Here is a 14,468-nt window from a genome sequence, read left to right on the forward strand (position 1 = left end):
TGACAATAATACCTGGTTGTTGACAATGATTTCATCTCAGAATCTAATCTGTTTCCTCAAATGCATTAGGCCCACCTGCTAATCCTTGTTGAGATGATTCACTTATGATTCATGATTTACTCATCATGTGAACATGGTAAACACCATGAAGTTCAGCTTGTGGTTAGAGGAACTGTGATCTCCCAATACACTGCCCATATGCTGAGGATCAAGAAGAGGTTTATTCCATTTAATTCAATACCTGCAGGTTCCTGTTGTGGTTCTCACAGAGCAGCTGGAGGTATCGCAGGATAGGCTTCATGATGGTGATGGCCGGGCTCATCTGGGCCTCTTCCTCCCTCTCCTCGCCCCCTCCCCCGGGCCCATCACCGGCCTGGCCATCCAGCACCTCCAGGTCTGTGTCCAGATCCTTCCGGAAGGAGACAAAGGCCTTGGAGGTGGCTGAGGACGCCTCCTTCAACTGGCCACGCATGTTGTCTTTCATGTGAAGGGAAGAGTCTTTCGCTTGAGGAGGAGAAGAGGAAGGAGTGGGTCACTGAAGGGTTGCACAATTCTGGAAACAATCCTAAACATCCTCAGAATTTCTGGAAAACCTATGAATTTCTGCTGACTAGGGTTGGAGGGTGATTTACTTTCAAGTCAAACAATTTCACAGTGGAATTAAAATTCATGATATGAAAATGTTGCATTATTTTTCAATCATGTAATCACATGAATTTCAATTCCTTTCCTGATATTACTGTATTGAAATGGACCCCAACCCTGCTACTCACTGTGAGCCAATCCATTCCCATGATTGTTTTTCAATGTTTCCCCCTCAGTCAAATTGATAGCAAAACTGATATGAAATCTTATTATTCGAAACAACCACTTTTTTGTAATAATTCCTAAATGACTGTGACCCCTCTGACAACGGGTTAACTGTGTAGTAAATGTTTTTGGTGTATCAAAACAACACGTCTGGGTACAATGGTCTTTTGATAGACTTAGTGCTGTGGCCCCTCACATGGCCCCTGACATGTGACTGCAGGCATGGGGTCGAAACAGGAACAGAGAACCACAGAATCACTCCACAGTGTTCAGAGGTCAGTGAAACTACAGGGGAAACCACACAGATTTACACTGTATTTACTGTAGTCACATTGCTAGTTAAATGGGTTAATGACCTCGGCCCAGAGAGATCGACTGGGGCCTAAGGTATAATGATGTCAGCAGAGAGAGAAATGTGAGCGACCTTTCACCTTATCAGTCACTATACCTATGTATACAAAGGATGGGGTTTTAAACCTTTGAATGACGATGCATATACTACACTGTATTACTGTATTTTACAAATTACACAGACGCACTACAAATGTGCATTTGAATAACAGCAAACGTACATTATAGGCCTATTATCTGTATGTCTGCATTGAGAGCCCTCTTCCCATCATCTCCATGGCGACCTGTAGGCTCATGTTCAGAGCTGACCCCTCATGCCTATTATGACTCAGCAGCTTTAGAACTTAAATCCCCCTTCACCTCTCATCCTCCCACATTTTTGCCTCACTATTTAACTGTCTCAACCTTCCACACCACACTTCAGTCTGTGGAGTCGATGTAGATTTGACAATATCTGCTGCATCACAGACATGTCTGGACTTGTTCTCCCATGAAACAAGCGGAAGGCCAGTAAGGAGGGGAAAGACTGCAGCTCGAGAACGGAATGAATAGGTATATGAATCAAACTAACTTTATTTATCCACGTTGGAAAACTAGATTTTCCCCACTAACAGTATACAGTCAGGTCCAAATTTATTGGCACCCTTGATAAAGATTAGCAAAAAAGTCTGTATAAAATAAATACAAATACTGAGTTATATTGTATGCAAAAAATGTGCAAATATATTTTATACTAATACAATTGCTCAGAGAAATATATTTAGTATAAGTAAGATTTTTTTTACTATAAGAAGATAGGGGTCAAAATTATTGGCACCCCTGTTTTCAATACTCCAGCACCTGACTGTACATCAGAACATAGAGAAATAAATACAGATGCATGATGGAACCAAATACGAGGTATGGAGGAGAGGATCATAGAAACAGAATGACCAGAATGGCCAAAGCCCCTCAGACCTCGGCAATTTGACAGTACACTCATGAGGACCCTCAATATGGCTGCCGTCCCACCCATCATGCAACATTGACTTGAATGGGAATGTCTGTTCTAGTCATTCTATTTCTATGGAGACAAAGAACATACCTGTTTTCCTGAGCCGGATTCCACTGTGACTGACGTCGACGTCCTCCTCTCTCTTCCTGCAGGTGCTGACCTCGAACATGTTGACGGACACAGTGGCCCGGATCTCTTGCTGGGCCAGACGCATGCGGTCATAGAACACCTTGAAGAAGCGCTCCGACTTTTTCTGCTTGTGCAGCTGGTGGTAGAACGAGTTCTGATGGGGGTGGGAGGGTAGAAATGTAAACGACCCACCAGATAGTTGATAAACACTTGTATCGGAGTGAGTGTGTGTGTCCAACCTGAATCTCTGTATCTGTGCACATTTACGTATCTGAGTGAGCCTACCCTCTCCTCACCCACTGTATCTGAGTGAGCCTACCCTCTCCTCACCCACTGTATCTGAGTGAGCCTACCCTCTCCTCACCCACTGTATCTGAGTGAGCCTACCCTCTCCTCACCCACTGTATCTGAGTGAGCCTACCTTCTCCTCACCCACTATATCTGAGTGAGCCTACCCCCTCCTCACCCACTGTATCTGAGTGAGCCTACCCTCTCCTCACCCACTGTATCTGAGTGAGCCTACCCTCTCCTCACCCACCTGTACCTGAGTGAACCTACCCTCTCCTCATCCACCTGTACCTGAGTGAGACTACCCCCTCCTCACCCACCTGTACCTGAGTGAACCTACCCTCTCCTCACCCACCTGTACCTGAGTGAGCCTACCCTCTCCTCATCCACCTGTACCTGAGTGAGACTACCCCCTCCTCACCCACCTGTACCTGAGTGAACCTACCCTCTCCTCATCCACCTGTACCTGAGTGAGCCTACCCCCTCCTCACCCACCTGTACCTGAGTGAACCTACCCTCTCCTCATCCACCTGTACCTGAGTGAGCCTACCCCCTCCTCACCCACCTGTACCTGAGTGAACCTACCCTCTCCTCACCCACCTGTACCTGAGTGAGCCTACCCTCTCCTCATCCACCTGTACCTGAGTGAGACTACCCCCTCCTCACCCACCTGTACCTGAGTGAACCTACCCTCTCCTCATCCACCTGTACCTGAGTGAGCCTACCCCCTCCTCACCCACCTGTATCTGAGTGAGCCTACCCCCTCCTCACCCACTGCACCTGAGTGAGCCTACCCCCTCCTCACCCACCTGTATCTGAGTGAGCCTACCCCCTCCTCACCCACCTGTATCTGAGTGTTTCCCCCCCGCAGCAGGGCGTTGCCTAGCAGGATGCTCTCCTGGAACACGCGATCGTTCTTGGTACTGACAATGAGGTCTATGACCAGCTCTGAGGCTCCCTCACTGTCAAGCAGACACTGGATGTCCACCATGCTGCTGCTCGGCTTGTCAGAGTCCTGGACCAGAGAGCCACCTGCAGTTAGATAAGATAGATAGATTAATAAACACATGGATTGGAATGGGGGAAATGGGAGGACATGATTTGGAACAGAACTGGGTTCGAATACTATTGTGCCTGTCTGGCTTAATGGACAAATGGAATAGTAGCAAACGTGGATACCCCACCCACCTGGCAAACCAGGCAGTCTCAAGCAAATGCTAAAATTAATTGAATGATATCAAATAGCATTTGAACCCGTGTCTGATTTGGAACCGAAGGTTTGTATTATAACTGTCAAGAATAAAAAATTGCCTATGATTACAGCCTATGAGTAAACAATAGCCTATGATTACAGCCTATGTGAAAATAGCCTATGATTACAGCCTATGTGAAAATAACCTATGATTACAGCCTATGAAGAAATAACCTATGATTACAGCCTATGAAGAAATAACCTATGATTACAGCCTATGAAGAAATAACCTATGATTACAGCCTATGAAGAAATAACCTATGATTTGTATTTATTATGGATCCCCATTAGTTCCTGTCATGGCAGCAGCTACTCTTCCTGGGGTCCAGCAACAAAAGACAGTTACATAGAGTTAAAAATACATGACATAAGACCTTACACCTAACAAATTCAGTGTGTTCCCTCAGGCCACCACTCCACCACCCCATATTTACAATACAAAACCCATTTGCACATGTGTAGATTGCATGTTATCATGTGCATGTGCCTCTTCACAGTCCCCGCTGTTCCATAAGGTATATATTTTTCAGTTATTTAAAACAGATTCTAATGCTTGCAATAGAGTTCCATGTAGCCATGGCTCTATGTAGTACTGTGCCCTCCCATAGTCTGTTCTTAACTTGGGGATTGTGAAGAGACCTCTGGTGGCATGTCTTGTGGGGTATGTATGGGTGTCTGAGCCGTGTGCTAGTAGTTTAAAAAACAGACACCACAGTGCATTCAACATGTCAACACTTCTTACAAAAACAAGTAGTGATGAAGTCAACTTCCTCCACTTAGAGTCATGAGAGAGTTATACGCATATTATTAATGTTAGCTCTGCGTGTACATGCCCTGTTCTGAGCCAATTGTAATTTTCCGAGGTCCCTCTTTGTGGCACCTAACACAACTGAATAGTAGTCCAGGTGCGACAAAATTAGAGCCTGTAGGACCTGCCTCATTGATAGTGTTGTTAAAAAGGCTCCCGAGTGGCGCACCGGTCTAAGGCACTGCATCTCAGTGCAAGAGGTGTCACTACAGTCCCTGGTTCGAATCCAGGCTGTATCACATCTGGCCGTGATTGGGAGTCCCATAGGGCGGCGCACAATTGGCTAAGCGTCGTCCGGTTTTGGCCAGGGTAGGCCGTCATTGTAAATGAGAATTTGTTCTTAACTGACTTGCCTTGTTTAATAAAGGTTAAATAAATAAATGTGTAAAAAAAAAGGCAGAGCAGTGCTTTATTATGGACAGACTTCTCCCCATCTTAGCTACTGTTGTATCAACATGTTTTGACCATGACAATTTACAACCCAGGGTTACTCCAAGCAGTTAAGCCTCCTCAACTTGCTCAATTTCCACATTATATATTACAAGATTTAGTTGAGGTTTATGGTATGGTGAATGATTTGTCCCAAATACAGTGCTTTAAGTTATATAAATATTTAGGAACAACTGATTCCTTGCCAGCCATTCTGAAACTAACCACAGCTTTTTGTTAAGTGTTGTAGGGATTTAACTCGCTGTAGTAGCTGATGTGTATGGTGTTGAGTCATCCGCATACATAGCCACACTGGCTTTACTCAAGGCAAATGGCATGTCATTACTAAAGATTGAAAAAAGTAAGGGTCCTAAGACAGCTGCCCTGGGGAATTCCTGATTCTACCTGGATTATGTTGTAAAGGCTTCCATTAAAGAACACCCTCTGTGTTCTGTTAGACAGGAAACTCTTTATCCACAATATAGTAGGGGGTGTAAAGCCATTACATATACAGCACCAGTCAAAATGTTGGACACACCTACTCATTCAAGGGTTTTTCTTTAATTTAACTATTTTTCTACATTATAGAATAATAGTGAAGACATCAAAACTATGAAATAACACATATGGAATCATGTAGTAACCAAAATAATTGTTAAAGAAATAAAAATATATGTTTTATTTGAAATTCTTCAAAGTAGCCACCCTTTGCCTTGATGACAGCTTTGCACACTTTGAGCCAGCAAAGGAGGCTTTACTATTCTTGAGAAGCGAAATTACTTTTGCTTCCTTCCAGGCATGAGGGGGCACACTTTCTAGTAGGCTTAGATTGAATATATTGCAAATAGGAGTGGCAATATTGTCTGCTATGATCCTCAGTCATTTTCCATCCAAGTTGTCAGACCCCGGTGGCTTGTCTTTGTTGATAGACAATTTTTTCACTTACTCCACACTCACTTTACGGAATTCAAAACTACAATGCTGGTCTTTCATAATTGGATCAGTTATACTTGGATGTGTAGGTTCAGCATTTGTTGTTGAAATGTTATGCCTACATTTGCTAATCTTGCCAATAAAAAAAATCATTCAAGTAGTTGGCAATATCAGTGGGTTTTGTGATGAATGAGCCACTTAATTCAATGAATGATGGAGCCGAAATTTAAGGTGCTCCAAATCTTTTTACTATCATTCTTTATGTAATTTATCTTTGATTCATAGTGTAGTTTCTTCTTATTCAGTTAAGTCACATGATTTCTCAATTTGCCATATGTTTGCCAATCGGTTGTGCAGCCAGACATATTTGCCATTCCTTTTGCCTCATATCTCTCAACCATACAAATGTTCAATTCCTCATCAATCCACGGGGTTTTAACAGTTTTTACAGTCATTTTCTTAATGGGTGCATGCTGATTAGTAACTGGGTTAAGCAATTTCATAAATGTGTCAAGTGCAGTATCTGGTTGCTCCTCATTACACACCAGAGACCAACACATATTCTTTACATAAACAACATAGGAATCACTACAAAACTTATTGTATGACCTCTTATACACTACAGTAGGCCCAGCCCTTGGAACTTTGGTTTTCCTAGATATGGCTACTATATTGTGATCACTACATTACATGAGTAAATAACAACCTATGATTACAGCCTATGAGTAAATAACAACCTATGATTACAGCCTATGAGTAAATAACAACCTATGATTACAGCCTATGAGTAAATAACCTACGATTACAGCCTATGAGTAAATAACAACCTATGATTACAGCCTATGAGTAAATAACAACCTATGATTACAGCCTATGAGTAAATAACAACCTATGATTACAGCCTTTGAGTAAATAACAACCTATGATTACAGCCTATGAGTAAATAACAACCTATGATTACAGCCTATGAGTAAATAACAACCTATGATTACAGCCTATGAGTAAATAACAACCTATGATTACAGCCTATGAGTAAATAACCTATGATTACAGCCTATGAGTAAATAACAACCTATGATTACAGCCTATGAGTAAATAACAACCTATGATTACAGCCTATGAGTAAATAACAACCTATGATTACAGCCTATGAGTAAATAACAACCTATGATTATAGCCTATGAGTAAATAACAACCTATGATTACAGCCTATGAGTAAATAACAACCTATGATTACAGCCTATGAGTAAATAACAACCTATGATTACAGCCTATGAGTAAATAACAACCTATGATTACAGCCTATGAGTAAATAACAACCTATGATTAAAGCCTGAGTAAATAACAACCTATGATTACAGCCTATGAGTAAATAACAACCTATGATTACAGCCTATGAGTAAATAACAACCTATGATTACAGCCTATGAGTAAATAACAACCTATGATTACAGCCTATGAGTAAATAACAACCTATGATTACATCCTATGAGTAAATAACAACCTATGATTACAGCCTATGAGTAAATAACAACCTATGATTACAGCCTATGAGTAAATAACAACCTATGATTAAAGCCTGAGTAAATAACAACCTATGATTACAGCCCATGAGTAAATAACAACCTATGATTACAGCCCATGAGTAAATAACAACCTATGATTACAGCCTATGAGTAAATAACAACCTACGATTACAGCCTATGAGTAAATAACCTACGATTACAGCCTATGAGTAAATAACCTACGATTACAGCCTATGAGTAAATAACAACCTATGATTACAGCCTATGAGTAAATAACAACCTATGATTACAGCCTATGAGTAAATAACAACCTATGATTACAGCCTATGAGTAAATAACCTACGATTACAGCCTATGAGTAAATAACCTACGATTACAGCCTATGAGTAAATAACCTACGATTACAGCCTATGAGTAAATAACAACCTATGATTACAGCCTATGAGTAAATAACAACCTATGATTACAGCCTATGAGTAAATAACAACCTATGATTACAGCATATGAGTAAATGACAACCTATGATCGCAGTATGAGGAAATAATAACCTATGATTACAGTATATGAGGAAATAATAACCTATGATTACAGCATATGAGAAAATAATAACCTATGATTACAGCATATGAGGAAATAATAACCTATGATTACAGTATATGAGGAAATAATAACCTATGATTACAGCCTATGAGTAAATAATAACCTATGATTACAGTATATGAGGAAATAATAACCTATGATTACAGCCTATGAGTAAATAATAACCTATGATTACAGCCTATGAGTAAATAATAACCTATGGAGGCAGGCTACCAGTAAACAATAATGCATGTTATCTGCTCACTCCCCACAAGTAACAGGGAGTATTGTTAAGGTATAGTTGGGGTTATTCGGGGTCGTGTTTAGTACCTCCAAAGCCTCCAGCCGAGCTGTTCCCGCTCCCAAACTCTGATTTGGAGAGAAGCCTTTGATTTCCAAAGTAGCGAGTGAGGAGAATATGCCTTAACACATTTCCCTGCAGGAAGAGAGAAATTGAAAAGATTAAATCCACACCAGAATGTGTCTGTTTTATGCCAGACAGAAACATGAACACAGGCAGGCAGGCAGGCAGGCAGGCACACACACACACACACACACACACGGTGAGGTTCGCTCATTGTTTGTGCTTCCCATCAACAACCAGACACCAAAGAAAAACATATTTTCAATGCTTAATCAATCATGACAAAGGTTGCATCCCAGATGGCTCCTGTAACCATTATAGTGTGCTACTGTTGACCAGAACCCATAGGGAATAAGGTGCCACTTGGAACACAGACATATTCTTAGTCTTTCCATGTATCAGAGTTTATTCATAGAAGACAGCTTTTGCCATTGATACAGAATGACAATACTATGCCGGCCATATTGAGTGTTCATGAGGGGCCTTGGCAATTCTAGGAAATAGCTTTTATATCTGTGGTACATCCTACACACATGCTGTACACTGTGGCCATACAGTGCCAATATTCCACTATTGGTTTCATATAAAATGATGACATCGCGAGTGAGATCGTTACATAAGTAACATGGATGTAATCATTCAAATTGCATTCTAGGATGAAGCGACTTCTTCCTGTGAGAGAGAAAGAAAGAAGGGAAAGAAGGAAACTGAGCTGAGCAGTGTGCTAGGAACAGATCCTGTGCTTCCCATGGGAGAACACACAAGGAAGACTGAGTGTATGTGTTACATAACACCTGGTGGTGGCTGGCTAGGAAATCACCAGGGAAGCAGACAGGGAGAGCGAGGGTTCTCTCTTTCTCTCCCTCTCTCTTTTAGTTTGCGCCTCTGGGTAGAGACTCCGCTTGTGACCTTTGCCCTCTAGAGAGGCACTGAAATAATCACCCACTCTCTCCGATTGCATAATATGCATGTGTGACTGACTGTTAAAACTTGTCTGGCATGTAGAAAACATGTATGCTCAAGAGACTCACTCTTTTTTACTACCAAGATGTATTATTTAAGAGCACAGCAAATGAGGGATGGATGGAGAGAGGGATGGACACAGGGGTAAGCCCGTTTCCATGGTAAGTACCACAGAGAGCTGTGTCATGACAAATGACCAACCTTTCTCGCATGGGATACCACAGAGAGGAGGAAAAAAACTGAAAAGGTAAAAGTGAAGTTGATCAAAGGTTCAGTCCAGAGAAAAGTTGAAAAGTTGAGCTGAAGCCCTTCAACTAAGTGTTCTGAGGAAAGGAGCAGTGTTCTGGTAGAGAGAGGACGTGCAGCTGATATTTCCCATCTCAGTAAACACTAACTCATCTGCAGTCAGCACTGACGACCGACTGCCTGCACTGTCTGGCTGAGAGCGGCGTCTCCACACAGGTTTGCACACAGAAACACACAGACCCTTCATTGATTGCAGGTGATGATATCAGTGAGCCAACTCGGCTCATTCCTACTCAAATCAGACATATAGACATGTACACATAGCGCAAACGAACACTGAGCTGTCTTTCAAGGCAACAGCAATACGTTTCCTTTTGATTGATTGCAGATGGAATCGTGTTTGACATTAACATTTCTACTTTTATAAAAGGAGACGTCTGTCTTGCGCTATTCTTTCACACAGCCTAAAAGAAAGGTAGAGTGCAGCAGGCAGGGGGTTTGAGGTGTGGGGCTCCCCAGTCTCTCACCCTACCTCCCTCCCTGCCTGCCTAGATGCACCCCCCTCAGGTGATGCAGTCTGCTGGCCAGCTCTGCAGAGGGAGGTGGAGAAAAGAGCAGGACAGAGAGAGAGAGCGAGAGATAGAGGGAGAGTCGTGCCAGCCTGACTCATCTGTCTGCTGCTGTATGGAGAGAGAGGGAGGGAGGGAAAGAAGATCAAGCCTAATGGGTTTTTTAAATGTGCGCCGGCACGCCACACTGCGGCTCTGGGTGTCCGAGGTAGAGATGAGCAGTTCGCCAAAACCTCTATCCGCCCCCAAACTCAACCACGCCTCCCTCCCTCTCCTCTCCATACATCCACCTCGTCTGGAGATGTCTCCAACTCTGGATGGGCAGCAGAAGAGAGGGAGGGAGAGAGAGAATGCAGGCTGAGCTCACCTCTCCTCCATGCTTGTTCAGGAGGTCTCACGTCTCAGGCAGGAGGCTGGGAATAGAGCCCCAGCCCAAGACAGACAAAGCTCCAGGCTCTCAGGGGAAGCTAGTGAAAGCAGAGCCCAGCAACATAGCATGCTCTTGGAGTCAGACTACGGTCAATTATAGGTGGTACTACCGGGGCCAGCCAAGGAGGGGAAAGTTAGAGAAGTTGCAATGAAAAAGTTGGCTGAAGATGTTCCAATCTGAGTTCTTGCTTGTGCAAAGTGTGAAAGTCTCACCACAACAGACACGAGGTCTCACAGGCCAGGGCTCTAATTCATAAAGTGTCTCAGAGGCTGACTGATGTAGAATCTAATTAATTAGATGTGGGACCTGATCCTACATAAGCACTCCTACTCATTTTATGAATATGGGCCAACTCAATTAGAATCAGTTTAGCAGATTACATCAGAATGAATAAGATTTTATGGGTAGGGGGTGGATCTGATCCTAGATCAGCACTCCTAGTCTGAGATGCTTTGTGAACACAGACACAGGTGTCTATTGATAGCAGAGGGGAAACACTGGTCTAGTGTTACACTAGAATGTGTGTGTGTGGCTCCTGTTAAGGTGTTTCCACATGGCTGAGCAGGAGCAGAGACAGGAAGCAGGGTGGATCAACTTACAGTAAGTATGATTGGAGGGAATACAGTCTGTGTAACCGGCCCTCTGGTGTGCTGTATCATAGCATTATTCACCAGCTTACTAAAGTATAGGCTATTGATCCAATAACAACCATGAGAAGCACTGAAAGGAAAAGCAGATCAGAGGATGTTCAACGTCAGACAGAACGTTCAACAGATCGTTAGATTAAGCATTAATTCCCATGCTCCATGTTTTCTTAAGTCTTTTAGTCTGAGAACATAGGAAGTTTACTAACAAAACTCAAACTCAATTCAACTTACTATAGGCCTACAGTACATATTTACATGCTCCTTATTTCCATATGAAATTTGTAGGACGTAATGTGAATCTCATTCAATCTCAATCTCATGTGAATCTCATTGAACAATTATAAAGAGAGTCACTGATCCATCACATTTCATATCATAACATTGATGTTATGAAATGCAGCCAATGTCCAAAAACCAAACAGAAACCAAATGAAATCTGAGCGTGAACATCCTGCCCATCCATATCACCTAGTTGTGAGACGCTGCTTCAAAAGACAAAGGGAGGGGGGAAATCAATGCACCTAAAATCTCTTCCTGTTTGGGCATGAAACCTATAGCAACACTACAGCAATGCTATAGCAACACTGGTAACTCTATAGCAACACACCATCAATGTTACACCAACATTACAGCCATCAGACCGGCTGTGAGGGAGTCTAAAACACGATGATGGGAGCTGTTAGGGATCAGTGCTGCCGTTGCTCCCTGGACAAGAGGACCCGAGAGTGACTTCTCTCTCTTCACTCTATGCAATCTCTTACATCATCTTAGTCTTCATCTCTCTACCTTCCTATCTTTGTCTTGCTTTATTTTCTATTTCTCTCTACCTTCTTCCTTAGCGGACCCTGCCTGCACCCCACTCTCTAGCTGTAGACCTGCAGAACTCTGCTCCCTTCATGTGGCAGACCACTCGCCCGTTCAGTGCCAGCTTCACTATTATACCGACAATGGAAACATATTCTAATTTTAAAGTGTTTTCCGCTCAACCTATTGTTGTCCCAGTCCTGTATAGCCAAGCACGAGTTCAATGGCATAAACATCCTCATAGCTCTGATAGTCAACTCCATCAACCCCTTGGGGAAGAATCGAATGGACCTGGAACTCAAGGTTAACATGCCTCCCCACACACACACACTTTTCCTTATATTGTCTCATAGCTCATTGTCATACTCCTCGCTACCGTTTTAAATTCTTTCTCCCCACAAAGAGGTCAGGCAGCAAAACAACTTAACAGCTGCATTTGAGAGCAATTGGTCAGATGTGATTTTTAGACAAATAGCAGAATGAGCGCATAAACAAAGCATTCCTCCAATGGCTGACCCTTTGCTGGCAGGTTCCCTTCGGAAGTGGCGCATGTGATTCGCTAACATTGTTAGATAGGTTCACGGCATAGGGTTTGTTTTTGTCAGGAGGACTGTGTGATGACCAGCAGTTATATGGTAGGGCACCAAGCACACAGACACCCCTATCGTTGCACGCACACACATTCTGAATGTTCGGATTTTAAAGTTCAGCTCCAATTAAAGGCACAGTAAACTGCATCGAAATGATGTTGAGAATGATGAGAGCTCCCTTTATTCATAGATGGAAGCCTGGGTCCTTATTCAAGCATCTTATAGTAGGAGTGCTGATTTGGGATCAGTTTTAACCTTTAGATCTTAATGAATGAGATTACATAGCCAAGGGAGACCTGATCCTAGTTCAGCACCCCAACTTTGAATACGGTCCCTGCAGAACTCAAGCCACTTATCCATCCATTCACATGTACAACTTCTCCTCCATAGATTTGAGAATACTTGGAATAGGAAGTGTGTTCAGGTGGCCTGAAAGGCAATTGAGAGGCATCTCTACAGCATGGTTTCTTGAAGTATGGGTCGGGACCCAAAGTTGGCCCTAGGTTTGTGAGAGGTGGGTCGCGGGTTATGAGAAAACATCTATAATCATGCAATATTTCATAATTTGGAAGACCATTTGGGTCATGGGAGAACAGTAAATTTCTCATTAGGGTCTCGAGCTTAACAGTTTAAGAACACCTGCTCTACAGGAGACCCCCTGTGCCTGCAGGAGTCCCGGGCGAGACAGGTAAACATGTGCTGGTCCCTCACCATGGAGACCACAGACCTCAAGTCAGAGAATGATAGAGAATTGAGGGGAAAACCCCAGCCAAAAGAAACACACACACTAGAAAAACAGACACAAAAGCAAATGTCCAAAAAGCACACACACTTTAACACCCATCTCTGAAGCCCCTTAAAAGAGTGACATTTTCTCCTCACAAAGACAGAACACTTAGTGTCAGGGAGAGTCTAGGTTAGGGCAAGTCAGGGGTTAAGGCCTGTCTGGTATCAGTGACTGAGCCAACGCTGCCCTGGCTGGCTGCATGTGAATGAGCGGATGAGTGGAGGGATGAGGCTAAGCCATTTTACACTGCGTGACGCATCGTGCTTGTGCCTGTGTGTGTACAACGCCTTGCAAAAGTATTTAGACCCCTTCGATTTCTTCACGTTTTTTTGTGTTAAAGTGGGACACAACATTTCATTTTTTTGTCAACAATCTAAACACAATACTCTGTCAAAGTGGAAGAAAAATGCAAAAACTAAAATATAGTAATATAGTTTGCATACGTGTTCAGCTCCCTGAGTCAATACGTGTTAGAAACATCTTTGGCATTGATTACAGCTGTGAGTCTTTCTGGGCATGTCTCTAAGAGCTTTGCTCACCTGGATTGTGCAATATGTACCCATTACTCTTTTCAAAATTCTTCAAGCTCTGTCAAGATGTTGGCGATCATGGCTAGACAGCAATTTTCAAGTCTGCCATAGATTTTCAAGCAGAATGAAGTAAAAACTGTACCTTGGACACTCAGGAACATTCAGCCTTCTAGGTAAGCAAAAACAGTGTAGATTTAGCTTTGTGTTGTAGGTTTTTGTCCTGCTGAGAGGGGAATTCCTCTCCCAGTCTCTGGTGTAAATCAGACTAAAGCAGGTTTTCCTCTAGGATTTTGCCAGTGCTTAGCTACATCTCGTTTATTTTTATCCTGAAAGACTCACCAGTATTTGCCGATGTCAAGCATACCCATACCATGATGCAGCCACAACAATGCTTTAAAATGAGGCAGTTACTCAGTGATGTGTTATGTGGGATTTGCCT

General features: G+C 42.8%; 1 protein-coding gene across 2 annotated transcripts in view; it reads right to left on the reverse strand.

Moving 5' to 3' along the window:
* Positions 1-14,468, reverse strand: part of LOC129862331 (inositol 1,4,5-trisphosphate receptor type 2-like) — a 154,569-nt gene that overhangs the window by 56,518 nt on the left and 83,583 nt on the right. For both annotated transcript variants that reach the window (XM_055933852.1, XM_055933853.1), the window contains exons 38-41: positions 8,430-8,535; positions 3,417-3,604; positions 2,246-2,438; positions 242-504 (exon numbers count right to left, since the gene is read on the reverse strand). In XM_055933852.1, coding sequence (XP_055789827.1) covers positions 242-504; positions 2,246-2,438; positions 3,417-3,604; positions 8,430-8,535 — 750 coding nt within the window. The remainder of the gene's footprint in view (positions 1-241; positions 505-2,245; positions 2,439-3,416; positions 3,605-8,429; positions 8,536-14,468) is intronic.

Source organism: Salvelinus fontinalis, chromosome 9, assembly GCF_029448725.1.
Source record: "Salvelinus fontinalis isolate EN_2023a chromosome 9, ASM2944872v1, whole genome shotgun sequence".
In the NCBI taxonomy this organism is placed as follows: domain Eukaryota; kingdom Metazoa; phylum Chordata; class Actinopteri; order Salmoniformes; family Salmonidae; genus Salvelinus; species Salvelinus fontinalis.